We start from the raw sequence: 24011 nt of genomic DNA, 5'->3' as shown, positions 1-24011 counted from the left end.
AGTCGCCATCTGCTCACCCACAGGAAATCATATTTAATTTTTTTTTTTGTCGTGTCAGGAGAGACTTGAGAATCTGCAAGTCACTTCTGATGTGAGAGAATTGGCCGTCTGCAAGGACTTTGCCCAGGGGACGCCCAGATGATATTTTGATGTTTTTTATCATCCTTGTGGGAGGCTTCTCTCATGTCCCCGCATGAGGAGCTGAAGCTGGTAGAGGGAGCTCATCCGCCTCTCCCTGGATTCGAACCTGCGACCTGTCGGTCTTCAGTCCTGCCGGCACAGGGGTTTAACCCACTACGCCACCGGGGGCTCCATCATATTTAATAATCTAGAGCTGTGTGGTAGCAGTAATCTTCTTGGCGGTGGCCCCCCACCTGTGGAACTTGCTCCCCAGCGAAATTCGATTGTCTGCATCCCTCCTTTTCTTCAGGAAGAAGTTGAAAACATGGTTGTGGGACCAGGCATTCAGGTAGCAGACTGACAATGTTATGGAGAATGGACCATGGACAGACTTTGGACTGAGTTGTTGGTCGCAGAATTCGGATTTAGATATGTCCAACAGTTAATACTATTTTAAATGGATTTTAAATTTAATTTAATGTTTTTACGTATTATGTAATTGTTGTGTTTTACTATGTTTTGTGTGGGGGGGGGGGGCATTGAATTGCTGCCGGCTGTAAGCTGCCCCGGGGGTTGAGAAGGCAGGGTACAAATATTTGAAATAAATAAATAATAATGTTTCATGGGTAATCAGCCTCTCCCCCCCTGACATCACCGTTGCTTTGGCACTATAAGAGGGTTTTGTGAGAACCGTTGCTCTCGTTGTTGTGTGGTTTCGAGGCAATGGTTTACTAATGGTGAGGCCGCAGACCATATTTTTATTCATGAGGACCACTGGTGGTCCATGGACCACAGGTTGGGAACCATTCCACTATTACTATCATTATTTGACTCATACTCAATTAATAGTAGCAGACTGTTGGAAGCTAAACCTGTATTACCTAAAAATGTGATGTCTGCTAATTCAAACAGGTGTTAAGAATTTTTGGAAATGTTATTTTTTGTATGGTTTTTTTTAAAAAAAAATATTGTGTGTAACAAGCAGAATTGCTTTTCTTTTTAATGAAGTTGTCTCTGCTTTATGGATGTCAGCCAACCACGATGATCTCAGTTGGTGCCATGGTTGGGGAGGAAAATGGTTTAGGATCCCTATGTGCGTCTAAAACAGACATTGTTGTTAATGTATATTCTAAAGTGATGGTTAATGCTGACTGTAAAGACAAGGACAAATTAACTTCATATGACAATACATTCAGGTTTGACACCAAGTTCTCTCAGACTTTCATACTTGAAAGCAATGTCTTGAAGTAAATTATACTTGGCAAGTATGTTTTAAGTACCTTTTTATAGAAATGACATCATCCGGCTTGTACTAGTATCTTGTAATGTTCATTTTTTAAAAATGTACCATGGAGCCCAGCCAGTTTTAAAAATAGAAAACCTTTAGAAGAACTTAATTTAGTCTGTGAGTGGAGAGCAGTAATGTTTATACATACAAGACTCCAGCTGTTGATGCCAAATATATATAAATATCCAAATCCCCTTTACATTTGAAAAAGGTATAAAGGTAGAACATACTTACTATTCTGTGCCTGTAATAGGATTACATTACTGTTTTATCTTGTCTGTGACCTTGACCAGCTGCTTATGAGAACTCAAAGCTTTCAGATGTGAATAGCTTTAGTTCTGGGATAAGAGGGTGGGTTTTGTGTGTGTGTGTGTGACCATATCTGGATATGCATATGATACACTGTTCTAAAGAACTGATGGACTTCACTAGAAAGTGAAGAAACGTGTATCATAATGGGATTCTTGGCTGTATGTTTAGTATTTTAAAGGGTTGGCTTTCTTGTGAGACCTAATTTAGATAATCACTGTCCAAATATAATTGCTTATAGGATTTCAAGTCTAATGTAAAGTCTGAAATCCAATGCTAAGGAAGGGATTACTTGATTATAAAAACTGATACTGATTTGAACTGATAACAAGCATAATGTTTCCAGTTAAGTTTGGAAACGTGCCCTAGACTTAAGTAATCCTTGTCCCCCCTTCTCTACAGATCCCTCCCCATTCAAGTTCAGTTATGATGTACTACTACTGCTAGGATTTTTTTTTATCTACCTTCTACTTTTCTACTCTTAGATCTTCTTGAATTAGTGAAAACCCAGTGCATTATATCACATTATAGGTTCTTAGCAGTAATGCTATTCACCCTGACCTTAATGTTAAGAAAACCAATGATCTGGATATGTTCTTTGCACATAGATTCTGTTACACTAATTTCAGCTTGTTAGAAGCTGCAAAAGAGCAGCGGTCCAGTTGTGGTTGGACTGTTAAAACTGAAAACATAACACAGATGTCTTTTCTTTTTTTCTTTTTTATGTAATTAGAATGTCAGTTTAGCTCCCCTTTATCAGATGATGACTTACAGTGCAGTTTAAAAGACAACAGTATAGTCTAAATCTAGTTGCTAAACTCAGGTAGAGCCAACCCATCAAATCAGTTGCTAAATGGTAAGTCAGCATTTACACACACTTCATTGACCCAGTGACACTAACCATTGGATTTAGACCAAAAAGTTAATGGAAGGAATGCATTGTTGTGAAAGTGGCCTTTCAATCCATGGTATCTTATTTTGGGCAAGTCTGGCTTACTCCCTGGGATCCTTGCTGTTAGACCTATTCTTCAGAGTCTTTATTATTCATTGTGCTAACAGAAAGGTTATTTCATCAATTCTAAGATGGACTCCACCCATATAAATATCTATTAAAATGGGCTGCATCTTAGAATCATAGGTGCTTATATCTATATACATAAAAAGTGAAAAATCTGGATGTGTATATGTTGCAGGGGTGCCCACTTCCACAAGCAGCTTTAACCCACAGCGCTGAGGAGCCACCTAAAGCCCTCCCTCCAGTGACATTTCAGGTTATACCAAGCACCATCAACATGTAGCCCAACCCCTGCCAATGTCCTCCCCAAACACCAAACTGCCCACCACCCAAGGAATGCTTTCATTTGAGGACAATTTCATCCTAGATTTTATGTGTTTCCACCACCACAGACATCCCAGTGTTTCTTACTCTCTCCTTTGGTGTTCAAATTGCATGATCCCACCCATTGCCTCTTCCTTAACCATTTCATACTCTTGCCAACTCTGCTCAACAAACAAAGCAGAACTAATTGGCAACTAAACATACTGGAGGAGTTTGGGGGATTGACTCCACATGATGGAAGTTGTAGTTTACCCTGCATCAAGTCAGAGCATTGTGACCCCCCACTGACAATGGACCTGGACCACATTTGCCACACAGAACCCCCATGACCAAAGAAGTGGGGGAATTCACCTTGATTTATAACTGTTGTAGGTAATGGGATTTATAGTTCACTTAATATCAAAGAGCACTCTGGACCCCACCAACAATAGCCCTGGACCTAACTTGGCACACAGAACCATCATGGCCAACTGAAAATACTAGAGGGCTTGGGGGGGGGGGAGTGACCTTCATTTCTGGAAGTTGTAGTTCACTTACATCCAGAGACACTGTGATCACCATCGATGACAGATCTGGACAAAACTTGGCACACAGAACCCCTGTGACCAACTGAATCTACTGGAGGGACTTGAGGGGACTGACCCATTATGGTTTGACCTGTAGTTTATCCTGCAGCCAGAGATTACACTGAATCCCACCAATGATGTATTACACTGAATCCCACCAATGATGTATCCTCAGACCTCACTACCTCTGAGGATGCTTGCTATAGATGCAGGCAAAACGTCAGGAGAGAATGCCTCTAGAACATGGCCATATAGCACAAAAAAACCTACAACAACCCAATGATGTATTTAGTGCAAACTTGCGCAACATGACAAACTTTAACTACTGCTGGAGTTTCAGGCGGTTAATCTGTCATGTTGTGAGTTGTAGTTCACTCACAACCTTATGCATTTTGCAAAAAAATATATTACTTTTTCAAATAACCCGGGCAGTGCCAGGTACCCAAGCTAGTATATATATAAAAATGAAGCTTTTTCTGTTGATAATAGTGAAATTAATGTGTGTCTTACAATTGATGGCACCTTAGAATTTAAGAAATATTGTATTTGATTTGGAGCTTTGGGAGTTTTTTATGTCATCGAGATCTTGTACTGTTGGGGCTGCCTAAAAATATGCACGTGGTAGGATTTAGAAAGGAGAATCCATAAGTCCATCCCATTCCTGCCAGCCTTGTTCCACTCACAGCAGCTGTAGTCTTCACTTCAAGGCAGTGAAGTGGAATGCTATTCTAGAATTTAAACGTATTTAAAAGCATTAACATTCTAGACATCTTAAAAGTTAACTAGATTCTATGCTAAATACATATTTTTGATGGGGACAATGCCAATAAGGCTGTCATAGATTTTTAAAAGTCTCTTTGACCAAAAGCAACTTTATGGTTGAATATCAACATTTGGACTGGGAGTGTTTGTGTGTCTGTTCCATTTTTCACAAAACAATATCTTTCTACTAGATTAATTCCTATGGTGATGTTTCATAGTGTTTTCAGTTCTTAATTTACCTATGGTTAAAATGAGGGGATGAAATAGATTCTCTAATCCAGGAATGAGGGAAGTGTGGTCTTTGAAATGATGGTGGACTGCTGTTTTCATTAACTCTCTAACCATTGGCGCACCAATAACAGCTGGAGGGCGCACACATATCCCAGCCTGCTCCTAAAGTCCAACTATTTGAAAACCAAGAAGATAATAGGTTTACACATCAGTGTTGGTTGTGTTCCCAGTGACAAACCAGATACACCTTCCTTTACATACTCCTATAAATCCCACATACTCTAATTGTCATTGTCTTTTGTTTCTTCCTCTTTTTTTTGCAGTGCTTGAAATTGAGCCTTTGTTCACTGATGATGAATGTTGGCATCTTGCTGTTCAATTCCATCTAGAGTGTGCTTACACATTTTTGAATTATTATGAGTATAAAAAAGCCAAAGAACACTTTCTTGCAGCTAAAAACATAACCAAGTTACAGATTGATTTGACAGGTATGTTTCTTTTCCAAATTCTTGATCATTAATGTTTAACACTAAATAGCATGGACTATTAGTAGACTTATTTAAATGAAAAGCAACGGAGGACATGCTGAGGAGTATTTATATTGTTTGTGTGGTGTTTCCTATGATTCGTTGACTAATTTCCTTTGTGAAAACAACTCCAAAGTATATGCAATTTATAACGAATTCCCATCATGTTAATTGTGTTTCTTTAATTACTTATATTTTAAAGTTGCATATTTCTTTGAATCTTTGTTGGTTAGAATGGGTATACTGGGATGCAGTGTTCAACCAGGACATTAGGCTTGAAGTGAATAACACTTATTTAATTTATTGTCGAAGGCTTTCATGGCTGGAATCACTAGGTTCTTGTGGGTTTTTTCGGGCTATAGGGCCATGTTCTAGAGGCATTTCTCCTGACGTTTTGCCTGCATCTATGGCAAGCATCCTCAGAGGTAGTGAGGATGCTTGCCGTAGATGCAGGCGAAACGTCAGGAGAAATGCCTCTAGAACATGGCCCTATAACCCGAAAAAACTCACAAGAACCTACATATTTAATTATTTATTAAATGTGTATTTTATTTTTTTCCACCCTAATGGTGGCTTCTAATAATAGAATTCTATTAAATCACGAAAAAACAAAGCAAACAAGAAGATAAAACCATGCAAAATATTGATTAAATCAGTAAAAACTGTCATTTAAAACTAAATGCAGATTAAACACCTGAAATTGTCCACATGGCTGGTAGAGATAGTAGCATCTTTGCTTTTTAATGGTTCAGTGTATACAATGTTTGTTGCATGCACAAATTTATCAAAATGATATATAAAGGTGTCTTTTGGCTATGTGCATAATATATATGAAACAAATAAATTTCATGTTCGAATTTGGATCCTATCACCAAGATACTGTGTGTGTGTGTGTGTGTGTATATATATATATATATATATATATATATATATATGCAAGTACATATATGTACGTAATGTACATCTATGTACATACCCCCGGTGGCTCATTGGGTTAAACCAGTGACCGGAAAGTTGGCGGTTCAAATCCGGAGAGTGGTGTGGAGCTGTTAGCCCCACTGGATGAATATGGACTGGTTACATTCTCTCAGCATAAGGCAATGGCAGGTTCCTCTGAACAAATCATGCCAAGAAAATTCTGATATATGTTTTTCCTTACACTCACCATAAGTTGGAAAGGACTTGAAGTCACACAACGATAACAGCATTTAAAAATATAGCTACTTTAGCTTGCTTAAGGAAAACCAAACAAAAACAGATATAAGAGAATCCTGTAAGAGACTAAAAAAAGTAGTATTAAAATTTCATAGAAACCAGTCCACTTCGTTAGATGCATGCAGACCTGAATTTACAAAAGTTTACACTAGAAATTTCTGTTTCTTGATTATTCTCAAAAACTGCTTCAGGATTGCCTTATATATTTTTACAATTACTAATAATAATAATAATAATAATAATAATAATCTTTATACCCCACGCCATCTCCCAGCAAGGAACTCAAAGCAGCTTATAGTAATACAAATATAGTAGAGAACATAAAACATAATAAGTAATATACCAAACGATCACAAAATTAACACAATACAACCAACGCATCAATAGTCACATATTATATAAAGTAATTAAAACCAAGTGCAACATATTTTCAAGTCAGCTTATGAGATTGTCTAAATCAAAACGTCTTTGTTGTCAGTGGAATGTAATTAAATAGACATCTGGGGACTCTTTTATCAAGGAATTCTTTACAGACATTTTTGGAAGATTATTTCATACACATGTTCAGTTTAAATGAATACTTTCACTTTCATTTCATCACAACTTCCAGGGTTTTTTAAAGGTTAAACTTTAAAATTCCGATCATAGGTCTTTCCAATTTGTCAAAGGTCATAGACCTATAGAAGAATATTTCCTATGTCTGTGACCAAGTAATAATCCCAAATTTTAAGTTAAAGTGTTTTTTAGGAATATTACTTTTTGGAAACTATTGGGGTTTTAATCTTGATAGTAGAGCCTCTCGAAATGATCAAAGATATTGTGTGGGTTCGTACACAGAAATGCGGTCACGCAGGTAGGCCGGTCCCAAACCATTCAGAGCTTTGTAGGTAAGAACCTGTACCTTGAATTGGGTCCGGAAAATAAATGGCAGCCAGTGGAGCTCCTTAAACAGGAGGGTTGACCGCTCCCTGTAAGGAGCACCAGTTAACAACCTGGCCGCCGCCCATTGGACCAACTGGAATTTCTGAGCCGTTTTCAAGGGCAGCCCCATGTAGAGCGCATTACAGTCGTCCAATCTGGAGGTGACTAAGGCATGGACCACCCTGGCCAGATCCGCTTTCACGAGGTATGGTCGCAGATACAAAATATCTTAGCATGGGATCATCATTGTGAAAAATGCTGATGAACATATTGCTTATAGAAAACTGCTTGATAGTTGATTTCTCAGTAGTTGGTTGAAAAATTAGAGTTTTGGAGCAGAATATGCTTGGAATAACACTAGAAATTTTTATTAAAACAGATGTAGCTTCTTGCAGGCTCCTTCACAAACAACTGCTACAGGAGGCTGGTGCGTATCTTTGGGAGCTATACATCTCATCATACTTTGGCTTTCTGGTTTAATAAAGTTACATATAATATGCACTGGATACATCTGCAGAGAGAGGTGATTGTGAGTGGGTGAAAAGACTAAACCATATTAAGTGAAATGGCATAACGTTTTCTTTCCAGCAGAGACATTGAAAGTTAGAAGAATTAAAAGGAGTCATCACTCTTGGCAATAATTCCTTCCTTTTGTTAAAGAGCTGCTCTTTGTAGGAATTAGAAAGGAGCAGATAACCACTCCGACCTCACTGAGAGCACAGGGAAAAGGGAGACAAGTGAATCTCTAAGACCTTGATGTGTGAACTAATTTGGTTTCTCAAGCTATCTAATGTGGTGGACCAGCAGTGTTTACCCCCGTGTGCTAGGGAACAGTTCCATGTTTGTACCCTGCTCTGGTCATACTCACATAGCTTCCTGGAAGCTTGCCATGGGCAAGCTGTCAATGGCTCATAAGACAGCAGAGGTCCATGGTCACTTTGGGTAGTGTTGTTCGAAAGTAGCCTTTTCCAACTAGAGGCTTTCCAATGTTTTGAACTATAACTCCCACCACCCTCAGCCAATATGGCCATGGTAACACATCTAGGAGGGGAACCATATGGAGGACTTCCCTAAAATATTGAGTGTCATGGAGCTTCTCATAATCTTCAGTGCTATGTTAATGTTTGGTAGTTATGTTCTTTTCCTCTAATTATTTTAGTACCGGTTCTGATTTATAGTTTGTCTGTTCTCCTCCCATTCATTTTTCCCCTTGTTTTGCCTTTTAAATAGCGTGTTTTGTAAAGTTATGTGGTCTGGAGGAATTGCCAACATTGTGAGATAATATTATGACTTGCAGCTGTTAAGCTTGGGTAAAGATGAAGAACTCAAAGTGAAACATTTAGAAGAGGCATTAGCCCAACAAAATACAGCTATGTTTTTTTAATTAATTGGTTGGGTGTGTTCTTCTTTTGATCTCTGGCTTGGTATTTCTGATTTCAGGCACATTGGGTTTGAGCTTGAAAAGAATACCTTTATTTATAATGCTTAAATAGAATAGACATGCTCATTTGCAAATGGCAGGTGCTTAATTTAAAGCTATAAAGGCAGACATTCTTGTTCCTTTAGGATCTGCAATGAATGATTGGAAATAATCTGTAAGTTTTCAAAAGAAAGGGCAATTCATCATTCATGCCTTCTGGAGCCAAGCTTGAACTAAGCACTGACCTAACAAGGCTATTAAGGCAGTACCATGGGGAACATCACAACTGCACCATTGGGGAGAGGCATCACTGCTCTGTAAGAGAGCACGTATTTTGCATGACAACTCTCCAATGAAAATGGGATTACTATCTTTGTTTCCATTTTTGTGTGTTTTTTTCCTAATTGGGGCTGTAGTTTACCTTGAGTTAGGATGTTAAAAGTCCTGTCAACCCCATCCTCCCATTTCCCCACTGCCTTCTTAACCCAGCCTCACAACTTACTGCTAAACTTATTTGTAGTTCTCCTTTTCTAATCATTACTTATCAAGTCATGTTTTTCTTGATAGAGCATTCCATCTAGACTGGGTGACCTAAGTATGTTATCTTGTAGAACAGGCATAGACAAACTTTCTAACTTGGGGGCCGCATGGTGGACTGGAGTGGGGTGGGTTGTCTGGGAGGGGGTTCTCCTCAAGATTCCTCCTTGCCCTTTTCTCCCTTTCCTCCCTTTCCATAAGAGATAAAAGTGAGAGATTAGCCAGCCAGCAATCATGGAAAAAACCACATGTGTTAGAGTTCATTGAACGAAATTAAAATAATAATGTTTTCAAAATGTTGATACATTTTTTTCCTCAAATGTATAGCTTACGGTAACAGTTTAATGAGGGATCCCATGCGGAACATCAGTCATGTTTTAAAAAAGGAAAAGACTGCAACATTTTCATTCTTTGTTTGAAGTTTTTCTTGAGTGTTCCAACTATGAAGGCATTGGTTTTAATATAATTGTCCTCACGAAAGTAAATCCATGCCAGAAAAGAAAGGAACAAAAATTGTACAACTTAATTTTAAAGAGCACATAGCACCTGCTCTGTTTAAATTATTTAGTGTGTGTTGAAGTCAAATGGTGAGTTATGCACAACTTCCCAAGAGCATCAGAAACTAAATTAACACTTTAGAACTGTTCACTCTTTGAAACTTAATTTATTGTGCTGAAGCTTAGAACTTAATAAAGAAATCTTGAAAATCAGTACTTCATATCTTAGGAACACTTCAATGGTATTTCCAGAGCTTGGGTTTATTCATGTAGATCAATTAGCAAGGAAGAAGTAGGGCCAAGCAAGACATGATATTTACATGCTGTTTCCCAAACAGCATCTTATGGCAGTGACGTGTTTTCTTCCAGTGAAGTAACTTATACGCAGGAAAGTTTTTTGTGGATCACAATTTGGGAAAGAGATAATTAAATTTCTTCTTTGTGTCTACTGTGATCATGATGATTATTTAACAGTTTTGCATTTTAAAAATAAAAAAACTCTTTTATTCATTTGACTCTCAACTTTCCTTTCAAAACTCAGTTTTAAGGTAGTTCAAAATAAGATTAAAGTAGGTACGCAGAACAGTACACATGTTGTGACATCCAGATTGGCCATCCATTACATAAACATTGCAGAAATGGCTCAGCAGAAATTAAAGTTACAAGCTGTAGCGTATCTGGAATTCAGTAAGGTCTTGGACAAGGTCCCCCATGACCTTCTGGCTAACAAACTAGTCAAATGTGGGCTAGGCAAAACTATGGTTAGGTGGATCTGTAATTGGGTAAGCAAACGAACCCAGACGGTGCTCACCAATCCTTCTTCTTCATCTTCAAAAGAAGTGACGAGTGGAGAGCCGCAGGGTTCCGTCCTGGTCCCAATCCTGAGCCCAGTCCTGTTAACATTTTTATTAATGACTTAGATGAAGGGTTAGAAGGCATGGTCATCAAGTTTGCAAACGACCTCAAATTGGAAGGGATAGCTAATACTCCAGAAGACAGGAGCAGAATTCAAATGATCATGGCTCTTGTGGGTTCATATATCTTCATTTTCTCTTCTTTAACTGTAATTAACTGTTTCCTCAATCCAGTACCTATATTTCCCTCTTTTTGCCTGAATCTTGTGTAAATAGCAAATCAAATTTTGCATTGCTTCCAGCTATTGTTATCTCTTTTATCTTTGACTTATTTCATTTCTGGAACTGATCCTTCATGACTTATTTAATAAATTGTGTTGATCTCCTTGATAGTTTTCATAAAACTGATATATATCTGCCTGTTTAAACATAATTCACGCTGAATTGAACCCTTTTTTATGGCATAGGAATTACTGTAGTATCCCTCCTTTATGCACCTATTAGGCAACATTTCACTTCATGAACTACATAAATCCTCAATAGTGGGACATCCAAGCTTACCTATTATTTTTGAACACATTCCTAAAGTCTCTTGGGTTTGCCCATGTAATTTAAAAATATAATATCACAAACCAGTCCTTAGAAGTAATGCTTAGAAGGCTGCTACTTTAAATCAGAAGCCAAGTTGGTAAGGAACCAAAATATGTGGGTTTATTTATGGTTAGAATGATGGTGTAAGGAGGTTACTTTGATGGTAGCATTCTGATTAGTGAGGTTCTGTGGGAATTGCCACTGTCAGAAACATGATTTGTTACTGTATGCTCACTATGAGCTAATGAAGGTCTTGTGGAAGCTTTCTGCTTCCGTGGGTGGAGGAAGAAAGCAATATATTATTGGCAATATATTACGCCATCTTAAAAAAAAAAGGTAAACCAAGATCAGGAAAGGCTAAAATTTATGTCTTCCAGTTTGGTTTGGACCTGATCATTAAAGAGAATGGTGGCATCCAAAATTCACCACAGCAGCAGAAGTCAAAGGAAAATTTTAAAAGTTGATGGGCCTTGCTTTAATGACAATTTCTTTATAGATTTAACATACAACTTAATTGAGACTCTTACAGTTACTTGCATGAACACAAACTTCGCTTATGAATCCTGTTACATTAGGATTTTAAGTAGTTTCTCTGTGGAGGTAACACAGCACATCTTCCTTAGAAACAATAATCCAAAGGACTCTTAAAGCATGCATCTTACTGAAGTCTAAACTGTATAACTGTACTTACTGCTTCTGATGCAAACACACACTTCTCTACATGGCTTCTCAAAACAAAGCACTGATCTAAAATGTCATCTAAGGTCTTGAACCTGTTGAGACCTGATCACATGGTCTGCAGCCTCTCTCACAACAAAGGGGTTAGGTAAAATTGCAAACCAATACACATATACGATACAGTAAGCAATTATATACATAACAAATAACTAGTGGAGGCTTGAGAAGGTTGCTATTTCCAACAGATCTTCTCTGACTCAAGCCTATCAAATTTTCTCTGCTTTTGTTGTTTTACCTAACCCCATCTTTGTTACAAATTCTAGATTTTTCAGTATTTATTTCTTGTGATTTTTAAAATTCTTTCTCTGGCACGGATCTGATGATGCCATGTGTGTGTTTCCAGACCATTTCCCATTCAGGTACTGACCAGATTAAGATCTGTTTCATGTCATCAAAGAATACTCATTGTGCCTTCAAAGGAGGCATATGTACACGTTTCTATCATTAATCCCAGGATGGGGAGTTTTTGGCACTCAGTTTTGTTATACATAATTTACATAATCCCCTGAAATTGAAACCCCAAAGAAGAGGCCCTGCTTTAAATAGTAGGTTCTCTAGTTAAAATGGAGCCCTGCTTTAAATAGTAGGTTCTCTAGTTCTGATTTCTTTTTTAATTGTTAATTTCCTGCAGGTGCTCTGGGCAAAAGGACACGATTTCAAGAAAAATATGTAGCACAACTCATATTAGATGTTCAAAGGACAGACAACGTACTTCTTCCTCACCGTGAACTTAGTCCAGCACCTACCCCACTAGAAGATTTAACTAAGGTATACGACTGAATTGGGTTTATACCATTTTTGTCCTGCGAAATGCTACTGAACATTTCATCATGTTGGCTTCTTTGTGTGTCTGTATAATTATTTATTCTCTTATATAAAGGATAAGCGGATTTCTGAGGATGATAGAAATTAAGACTTTATAGTGCAGGTTTAAGTAAAAGTTATATTAACATTTCTTGTGTAATATAATTTTATGTCTTAATTGTAAAATACTAATGAGATAAAGGAATGTTATAACTATACATATCAGTAGTCAATATACCTTGACTATGAAGAAATTGGGGCTCCCTGGTGGTGCAGCGGGTTAAACCGCTGAGCTGCTGAACTTGCTGACTGAAAGGTTGACGGTTCAAGTCCAAAAAGCGGGGTGAACCCCAGCTTCTGCTAACCTAGCAGTTCAAAAACATGCAAATAGATCAATAGGTACCGCTTCGGTGGGAAGGTAATGATGTTTCGTGCAGTCATGCCGGCCACTTGACCTTGGAGGCATCTACGGACAACGCCAGCTCTGAAATGGAGATGAGCACCAGTCCCCGGAGTCAGACATGACTAGACTTAGTGTCAGGGGAAACATTTACCTTCACTGTGAAGAAATTAAGCCACAAGACTTAATCTAATGCCTGACTAGATCTTAATGGTGAATGGAAATACTTCTATACTACCTTTTAGTTTCTCGTATATGTATGTGTGCATATGGTTCATCACTAGGAGCTTCATTAAAGGCTGCTGTCACCTTGAATTAGAAAAGCTTCTGGTATCATGCCAAAAATATGTCTGCTGGTTCAAATTGTTTATGTTAACAGAAGCAAAAAATGTATGTAAACCGTACCCTTCTCCAGTGGTAACCCAAAGGAAACAAAATAGTGTGGAGAAATGTTGCAAAAGTATATGGCAAAGCCCATCTTCATAATCAAGAACTGATTGTTACAGTCATTTTGACTGTACAGCCTTTGGTATCATAGATATTACTTTTTTAAAAAGTTTTGAAGAATCATCAAACAAGATAAATTAAGACCAGATTTTTCATAAACCAAACATGGAATTTAATTCAAAGCAACTTCTGTATAGTATTTTGAAAGCTAGATGGTTTACAATTTAACTTGTAGATTAGCTTTCCAAACTGTGTGTTGGGACACATTCATGTTTGGCTGCAGTGTGTAGATGTGCCATATGAAAAAAATCATGAGATATTTTGTGTCCCTATACATGTTATTTATATGCCCATACCTCCAGTTTGCTAGTTAAACTGACTTATTGTGTCTAAAAAGTGTGTCACCAACTGGAAATGTCTGGAGAGCTCTGCAGCAGGGGCTTAAAAACCAGGAAATAAACCAGCATTTCCTTTCACTTGTTATTGTTTAAAAATGGCTTCTCTTGGACTTAATATTGGTCTGGGTGTCACAAAGAAGTGGTGAAAATAGCCCCGTGCCCATTTGAACACATTTGGGGAGAAACAGTGACTTGTGCATGGTTTATTGGATGAGTTGGTAGAATATTTGCATGTTTGCTCAGATCCTGTTCCTACTTTGGATGGACTTGTGATAAAGACAAATATACCACACTTCTTCCATTCTAAGGCGCCATCAGCTGTAATACATACAGATTTCAATATCACCAACAGAAAAAGCAGCTACTGCAATTCTAAGATGCACCCCATTTTGAGAGATGTTTATATTGGGAGGAGGGTGTGCATCTTAGAATAAAAAAATACTGTACTTGCATACAGCCTTTCAAGAAAACATATTTATCACTATTGATTTCGTGAAGTATATTTTTGAAAAGCACTGATTTTAGAGATTGGGAAGATAAATGGAAAATGTCTTTCCAAATGTTTCTCTTCCTTTACATAACCTCTGTTCTTAATTTACAGTTCTGTTAACCGACCTACTTTTCAAAAAATGTCTTCAACATAGTAGCTGTTCTGCTAGCCAAGAAAATATTTCTACTGATTTTTCAAGTTCAGGATTGATATTTCTGGCAATGTTAAAATTGTTACTGCTGCTGTGCAAATTGTTTTATTACTGTTATTATTATTTTTACTGCAGCTTCCAAACAGATGAATGATGTTAGATGCACTTTATCACTTCTCTGTACTTCCCAACAGAATTATGCTATAGATGACGACACCGTGCTAAATGAAATAAAGTTTGCAGAATCTCATCAGAACCAGATGCCTGACCTGTGCGCTGAAGAGCTTGCTGTTATCCTTGGAATTTGGTAAGAGGATACTTGGTTCTATCTGTCATCTTCAAAAATCATAGCCATAAAAAAGGAAAGGAAAGGAAAGGAAAAAACCCAGTGCTTGTCAGTGGAAAAATGCTTCAAGGCAAGGAGACTCCACACATGGAGATCTGCTGCAAAGTATTTGCGGCGCCTGGAGCAAAACTTGGAAAAGCAATTTTTTTTATTGCATCTCTCGAAATCCCCTAGCCTTCATGGCTACTAGGAGTTGGAGTTCAAAAAAATGTCCCTGTGCTCTGAGGTAGAAGCAATGAATTCCAATTCTGCTGGGTTCATATACATTTATAGGGACATCTACTCCACTCAGAACAGAGGATTGTGTGGTGATTATTTTGATGTAAAATATGCATAATTTTATTTTTTGAAGTTTTCTTTAAGATTCCTATCCAAACATTCCAAGATTATATAGAATTTTTGCAAATTAATACACAGAATATGTTTTTTTACAGCATAGATTTTCAGAAGAATAACCCAGTCCATAAGCTTACAGAAGAGGAGCTGCTTGCTTTTACATCAGTAAGCAATTTACCTATCTTGGGTTTGGATTGCTTGGAACTTTGTGTAATCTGTTATCCCTTTATATATGTGTGTGTGTGTGTGTTGAAAAAATGGAGGAAAAGACTTTCTACAATACAATGGTATTATTATTATTATTTATACCTCACTTTTTCTCCTTGTGTTCAGCACAATATCTGAAATAGACTTCTACTTAGTCTCCATTGTACAGGGTGAGCCAAAAGTCACAATGGCATCTGATGTTTTAATATCTTTTTACGGGGAAAATATGAAAAAATGTAATTTTATTTCCTACATGTATATGATGCTAAGGTGTAAATTAAAACAAAAAATAATATTGAAACCCTTTTGCGACTTTTGGGCAAGTTGGAGTCCACATGTGAATATTATCTTAGTAACTGGCATGATCTGTGAAAATGAGTTGATACATCTAATAACCTTTTCATGCAACTGAAAATCCTATATTGTTCAGATTCACAGTCATGTGGAAGGTTTGGAGAGTATGAGGGGTGGGTCCATTGCATCCACTACCCAAAATAGAACACCTGATGTGAAGTTCTGCTTATTTGTCTCTAGCAAGCAGGGCTTCTCGATTTACCAGCTTCCCCTCTTTTCAGATTCCAAGTCTAGTTTCAAACCTGTTCTGGAGAGTCCAACAATATAGCTGCTTTGAGTCTCCTTTTTGGAGAGAAAAAGTGGGGTATAAATAATAATAATACCATTGTATTGTCAAAAGTTTTCATGCCAGAATCACTGGGTTGTTGGATGGATAATGGATCTGACTGTGATTTTACTGGGTTGCTGTGGGTTTTCTGGGCTGTGTGGCCATGTTCCAGAAGCATTCTCTCCTGACGTTTCGTCTGCATCTGTTGCAGGCATCCTCAGAAGTTGTGAGGTTTGTTGGAAACTAGGAAAGTGGAGATTATATATATGTGGCCAGTTACTACATTCACACCTACCTCCAACAGACAAGAGAACATTCCACAGATAAATGAACCCCATTTTCCTAGTTCCCAATAGACCTCACAACCTCTAAGGATGCCTGCCATAGATGCAGGTAAAATGTCAGGAGAGAATGCTTCTGGAACATAGCCATACATGCTGGAAAACACACAACAACCCAATAATATCAGAGGAGATTTTCAAGAAGTGTAGGGATTTGTGTGGGGTGAGGGCATAAGAAGTAGAGATATGAAGAATGTTTTCACCTCCTTTCACTAAGAGAGATGATTTACTGAGTCACAGGCCTTCAATGGATCAGGGAATCCAATATGTGCATAAGTATTTATTGAAAATAGTTGTTGCTTTTACTAGGATCAGCTCTGTACTATTTGTGTAGTATGTTTTCCTCACTTTGTGCATGGCATGAAGCTAGTCCTTTAATAGTTTTTCAGCAATGTTCTTCAACCTAATACCTTCCAGGTACATTAAACACAACCTGCATCGCAATCCAGAAAAGCCAATAGCCATGGTAGCTAGGGATGGCAGGAGTTGGAGTCCACATGTGAATATTATCTTAGCAACTTACATGATTATGAAAATTAGTTGATATGCTTTGTCAGACTTCCCTGTTTCTCAGACTATAATCACTACCTTAATCAGCACATTACCAAATGAGTTCTCTTCTCTTGGCTGAAATCCAAAAACATCTTAGGTTCTGTATTTTCACAGCTCCTTTGTATCAATCAGAATCCCCATCTATCTTCATATCTGTTCTCTGTAACCTTTCCACCAGCAGAAATGGGACATTAATTTCCCCCTGTAAGCTTAATCAGTGAACTGTGGTCTCTTTGATTTCTAGTCTAGCTGTTTTCAAAATTATGATACCTGGAAGGCTTGATTAATAGTGTGATTTTATGAATTGCTCTACTGTAGTTTTAATTGAATATTACTCTAGGGATGTAACCAGGGAAGGAATCAATTATAATAACCTCATTCACTATTCCTGCTTCTCATCATACATGTTCCTCTCAACTATCTTTTTCACCAGCTGAAATAGGGGTTCTTCACATACAGTTTTAATCATTGCTTTTGTTACAGTTATGTAGCCTTATTTATTAGGCAAATTCTTCATAAAGGGAACATACGGTTATTATTACTCTGCCATCTAGTGGTTCCTAATTTGAAAATTAGTGTATCGGTGCAACTGCTGTTGCTCCATGAAGATATACTTCACTTTGTTTGCAAATATCAAGAAGACTAATTTGTTCCACATATAGCCATCCATGATATTTAGTGCTGGTTTCAAGGTTTTTGCTTTATATTGTATGTTTCTTAATATATTTTGCAGTAGAATTTGGCATAAGAAAGATTTTTCTTCTTTGTAAATTCTCTTATGTTTATGACTGCAAAACAGCTTATGTTCTCTCTGTCTGATGCTTCCAAGAATTTTCTGAAGCACTCATTGCAGAAGGAGGGTTGGTCGAAATTTGACCTTTGCTCTTTTAACATCCTATACAGTGTTATGTGTATGTGTGAGCAGGCATCTTCTCAGCCTACATGTGGATTCCTAAATCTGCAGGCTGGTTAGATGGTTGTCATACATTCATCTGATGTCTGCTTAACATAATTATCCCGAAGAGGTGGTTCTTTTCAAGATACTCTGAAGGATGAGAATCCATATAGCTCCTTTTAAAGTGAAGGAGTAACCACTGAGGTATATACATTGCAGATTCAAGATCTAGCAGTCATGTTGATCTCTAAATAACAACAAAAATCCAGATTATGAGGCATGTTTGATTCTTTATTGCATCTATTCATTATTGTTACCGCATACTAGTATTTTTCCTTGTATCTTGCCTCTCTTGTTGTTCTAGTTGGTGTACAGCAACAAAAAAAACCCTAACAAGTGAACATTAAGCAGGGAATTGTATTCAATGGCCCATGAAGCTCCTTCTAATGCTATGATTCTGTGAATCAGATGCCAGATTGGCCTTGTGGTCTCCTTCAACTCTGTGATTCTGACAACTGCAACATTTCCCAATAATTAAAACAACTTCTTGAAAAATAGAAGTGAGACCCAAGCATTTCCAGTTTTATTTCTTTTCTCCTTTTTACACTTCTGTTGGATCTAAGTAGTCTTGGGGTCCTTCCAGGCAGGCCCTAAATCCCAGGATCTGATCCTGGGTGGAAACACTTGGAGGAATCCTTGGTGGAAACACTTTCAAATTAGAATTCAGATTCAAAATAAGAGTGATTTCCCTTTAAGAAAAAAATAACTTGTTTTTTTCAAAAAAAGATAATATGTGAGGTAGAAGAGTGTTTAAGAAGTGCAAGTCCTAGGCTCCAGAAATGGATTCTTGAATGAAGTTGTATGTTTGGCTGTGAAGGAAAACAGTTGCATATTTCTAGACAATCCAAAAGAAATGTTACAAAAAAACTGTTAAATTATGCAGTAATACCCCTGTATCTAGTGGGAATATGGCTTCAGGCACACCAGTTACCTGAAAACATGGCTATAATTGAAGGCATTATTGAGTTTAGTTCTGGCTCTAGCAGTACATAAAGTTGCATCAGAGGACCTAGAGATTCCCAGAGAAGTAATCTCTCTAGGAATTTGCTAGGTCCTCCAGTGCAACTCTTTGGTAAAATCCAGGGGAAGCATAACATAGAATCTCTTGTAGGACATAGCAAATTCCTAGAGAGACTATTTATGCCCTGGTATGAAAAAGTAAAATCATAGATTTGGATTCCATGGTTCTGCATTGAGTGGATATCAGGTTTTTATTGTTGCTCTTGTTTGGGTGTTAGTTTCTCATTTAGGCTTATACATGAGTATATATGATAAACGAATTTTCCATTTAGACTTGGGTCCCACTTCCAAGACATCTCATTATATACATATATGCAAATACAAGCATTCCAAAATCCAAAACACTTCTAGTCCAAACATTTTGGATAAGGGATGCTTAACCTGCAGTTCTTTGAAACTGAGTCAGAAGAGTCTCTTACTCAACTTTGAGCAAGTTAATTCACCCCCATCTCATGACTTGCAGTTGCCAGATATGTCTTTCCTGACCCAGTGCCACTGGCTTTTGTCCAGCTGGTAAGGATAAATGGTATGTTAAAATTCATTTCCTTATGCACTTTACAATCTTGCAATCCAGACAAATTAAATGTAAAATATATTACAAAATATATACTTCAACAGAGAAGCAGTTGGTTTATTCCTCTCTTAATAGCAGTATACAAGTGATAATGCCAATTATTTTCATGTGATACATTTGGTGACATGTTGACTTGCAAACTTTGACCATTATTTCTCTCTTTCAGTTAGATTAATTTTTTTCCTTTCTCTATCTGAAATGCTATGTTAAAGAAGTACGTAAGAAGCAATCCTGTAGTCAGTCCCTTAGCAATATAAAATTCTGGCATATGAATTCAAGTTTCTTCTTTGTGGTCTCTGTGACTCACACATAAGGATTATCCAGCACTTGAACAGTACAATTAGGAACTTTGTCACTATTTTCTCTGGCAGCATTATAGACAACTGGGTGGTGTGTGCTCTGAGATCTTCTCATTTGGCTTTGGCCAGCTATGTTTTCTGTGACTCATTTGGTCAGGAAGACTATGAATTCTTCTGTAAAAAGAAAACTGTAAAAAAAAAAGCAGGCTTGCAGAAGAATACAGCAGGGAACTGTTTGATCTGGCATACAATTTTAGAATGCTTGACACAGTCTGTTCTTCAGAATGTCTTTTCCCATGTTTCATCTAAGTTTACTGCGTCTCTGGTGTAACCATGAGAGGTGCTCATGCGTTATGCTTTAAAAGTGAAATTTCAAATGAATTCTTAGAACTGATTCACATAACTGTTCTTTTGCCAAGTTGTGATTGGTGGTCATTTGTATTAAGGAACTGAGTAGAATTTGTTCTTAAGCACATCTATAACAGTGGATTGTGATCTTGTTCTGGTCAGGGGGCTTGTGTGTTCTAGTGAACCTGCGGGTGAAGCCACCTGAGTCATGTGCTCCCAGGAGGGTCTCCCTCAGCAGCAAGGCCACGGGGAGGAACCAGACCAAGCAGAATCTGAAGTCCTCAACAGCGGAGCAGGCAGATAATAACATGATACATAGTTTGCCTCTCTTATCTCTGGCTGGACTGTCGCGTCCAGCGGAATCACCACTTTGTGGCCAAAAAAGAAAAACGTACGTTGGAATGTACAGAAACAGTTGGATAACATAGACAATGATCATCCTGAAAGTAGGACTGCTATTATTGCAAGAGAGCTGAGATGCTTTAACATCGATATAGCAGCACTTCAAGAGACCTAGAGAACAGGAGAGGGATAGCTGAAGGAAGAAAAAGGAGGCTACATCTTCTGGAAGGAAGTGCCTGAACAAGAATGAAGAATACATGGAGTCAGGTTTGCTACCAGAAATGACCTGGTGAAGCATTTGTCAGAAGCATTACCAAACTATTCTCAACCCTCCAACTTAATCTTGCAAGCAAGTATCATAAGTGCCTATGCACCAACACTAGATGCTGATGAAGATAGCAAGGAAAATGTTTACTGTTAGCTGGACACCATCCTATCGGAGTTACATAAGGAGGACAAAATCATCCTCTTGGGTAATGCAAGAGTTGGATGAGATTTCAACCTGTGGCCAGGGACTATAGGAAAAGATAGTGTTGGAAACAGCAACCCAAATGGCATCCTACTATTATTTATTTATTTATTTGCCTTACTTATATACCGCTGTTCTCAGCCCGAAGGCGACTCACAGCGGTTCACAACAAATACGAACAGCAAAAATTCAGTGCTACAGTATAAAAACAGTTAACAACCTAACACACTACACAATTAATAAACAGTTACTACAATACCCATTCACTGTCGTCTCATCATCAAAAACATGTTCCAGATTCGTCATCCATTGTTCCATTCCAGTGTTCATTAACCAATCATTGCACTAATTATTCGAACGTCTGCTCAATCAGCCAGGTCTTCACTTTTTTGCGGAATACCATTAGAAATGGTGCTAGTCTAATGTCTGTAGGAAGGGCGTTCCACAGCCGACGAGCCACCACCGAGAAGGCCCTATCTCTCACCAAATGTTCAGAACATAACCATGTCATCAACAACATGCTCTTCCGCCAGAAAAACAAGATTAAGACATCATGGAAGCACCCCTGGTGAAAGCATTGACACCTCTTAGACTATGTAATTATATGTGTCAGAGACTGCTGCAATGTGCTTCTCACAAGACTATGACAGGCACTGACATTTGCTGGACAGGCCACAGGTTAATGCAATCCACAATTACCATCAAGATCACCCCCAAATGCAGACTCCAAGGAAGAAAGATAAGACGTAAAATGAACACCCAAGCTCATCAAGAACCTTGTAAACGAACCCTTCTCCAAACAATACTCAAGGATCATCTATCCATAGAGCACCCTGAAAATGTTGAGGAACATTGCAACAAGTTGAACACCTTTATCATTACAGCTTGTGAAGAAACCATTGGATACTAAACCAGGAAATATCAAGACTGGTTTGATGAAAATGATAATGAGATCCAATAGTTAATTGATAATAAAAGGAAATCCTTCCAAATATGGCAAAAAGACACCAGCTGTGCTGCTAAGAGACAGACCTAAGCTAGTGCAAAGCAGAAGTCCGCAGAAGGACCAGAGAACTCAAGAACATCTGGTGGACAAAAAAGTTGAGAATATCACCTAATATTAAAAGTGTAAGACTCAAACTGAGTGTAATTTGAGGATTTTCGTTGCTCAGTGCCTCTTGGTTCTCAACTGTAAACACTTAAGGGTGTAAGTAGCATCGGTAATGCACACATAGCATTTAGTCAGGAATTCTTGTTCTCCTGTCAGCTATCATCTATGAAATTCCTTGAACTCTGGCACTGAAAAGCTTAATCCTTTCATAGAATTCCAAATTCCTGATTTATTGGTGTTGAGATTGGGCCTTTGGAAATACAAACACATGTACTCTGATGTGGTATGGAAGGCTATATTTCCATGGTTTCAGGAGCTAGTCCAATCTAAACACCTAAGGACAGTGTTACAGTCAACCCTAGATGAAGTGGTTTTCGGCATAACGTAAGAATAAATGATATGCTTGGAGGCAAGTACAGGTTGGTAATATGGCTCAGCTCCATTTCAAGTGAAAATGGAAGCCATACTTTTAAGGTATCAATTTTCCTCATGTAAAAAGATTAATTGGAAATATTAATTTGTTGAAAAACGTATTCCATAACTGAAGTGTGCTTTGAAATAATGTCAAAAATGAATCCTCAAAAAGAGCAGCAGGAGGTTGAAGACATTTGGCTGCTCACAAGTTAAAGTTTTGCTTTAGTTACAGTTATCTGCAGATTAAGACTAATTATAGTTAACACTATAATAATAACACAGTTCTCTGTTTTTGCTCCTTGCCTAGAATATGTATTTGTCTGAGAGGGGTCTTGGAAACAAAGCACGGGGAAGGTAGTGAAATTTTGTCAGGAATAAACTGAGCTAAAAAGGACTGGTGAAATCACAAAATATTGATGTGCTTATATGTATTTTCAAATCATCTGTTGACTTACCGAAATGCTATGAATTTCATAGAGTTTTCTTAGGTGGTGGATACTTAGAGGTGGTTTGCCATGATCCTTTACTGAAATATAGTTTCAAATACATATTCCGCGATGGTCTTCTGTCCAAGTGCTAGCAAGAGCAAACCCTGCTTGGCTTCCAAGATCTTATGGGATCTGGGACCTTAAGGCATTTTACACTCTAAAAGTTATTTTGCCTTCAGAGTATTTAGGCATTCCAGAAAACATTGATACTTTGCACAGTACTATACTTTGTGTGCAGAATAATGCAATTTGGAATGCTTGGGCACTTAATCAAGCAGTCTTTTGTGGATATTACATATGAATCTGAACAGTATTGGGTGTGCCTCAACTAGTTATTAGTAACACAATAAAGCAATGTTCACTGGGTTTTTACTGTCTACAGTAGCAACCTAACTGTTGAATCTGATAAAAGTGTGCTGTACTAAATGATGTTTTTTTCCAAGTGTATATTTATTAGTCCATTGGATATCAGAGGTCACTGTTGTTGGAGATTTTGTTGCTACAGACCGACATAGCTATCTAACTGAGAATTGAATCTGTATGCAACAAAAAGTGGTTTACATATCATTATTTAAAGCAGTGGTTCCCAACCTGTGTCTGTGGACCACCAGTGGTCCCCAAAAATTAAAATATTGTCTGTGGCCTCATTGTTACTGTACTGATGCAACGAGAGTGACTGGTCTCATAGAATGCTCTTATAGTGCTGACACAGCGAGGATGCCAAGAGCGAAGAGGATGACTAGGTGTGAAAAGAAGCCTCCTGGCAGTGGCTTCCCCTCCTTCTCCTCCTCCCTCCCCCTGAGCGGAGCCTTTCCATGTGACACCTGGAAGCAGTAGCGCTTTAATGTCCTGGTTTTTAGGCCTGTTCCTGGGTTTATTTGGGGTGGTGATTCAGAAAATTGCATTGGATAGGCCACATCAGCTCTAGATTATTAAATATGGTTTTCTGTGGGCAAGCAGATGGCGACTACTCAATGTCATC

At 38.0% G+C, this 24011-nt stretch overlaps 1 protein-coding gene across 2 annotated transcripts in view; it reads left to right on the top strand.

Annotated features, from left to right (window-relative positions):
* TTC27 (tetratricopeptide repeat domain 27) overlaps positions 1 to 24011 on the top strand; it is a 102279-nt gene that overhangs the window by 23483 nt on the left and 54785 nt on the right. For both annotated transcript variants that reach the window (XM_060754004.2, XM_060754002.2), the window contains exons 6-9: positions 4939 to 5103; positions 12547 to 12683; positions 14800 to 14912; positions 15386 to 15452. In XM_060754004.2, coding sequence (XP_060609987.2) covers positions 4939 to 5103; positions 12547 to 12683; positions 14800 to 14912; positions 15386 to 15452 — 482 coding nt within the window. The remainder of the gene's footprint in view (positions 1 to 4938; positions 5104 to 12546; positions 12684 to 14799; positions 14913 to 15385; positions 15453 to 24011) is intronic.

Source organism: Anolis sagrei, chromosome 1, assembly GCF_037176765.1.
Source record: "Anolis sagrei isolate rAnoSag1 chromosome 1, rAnoSag1.mat, whole genome shotgun sequence".
NCBI classification, from domain to species: domain Eukaryota; kingdom Metazoa; phylum Chordata; class Lepidosauria; order Squamata; family Dactyloidae; genus Anolis; species Anolis sagrei.
The sequence above is the reverse complement of the archived record's forward strand: the minus strand, read 5'-3'. Positions and strand labels throughout refer to the sequence as shown.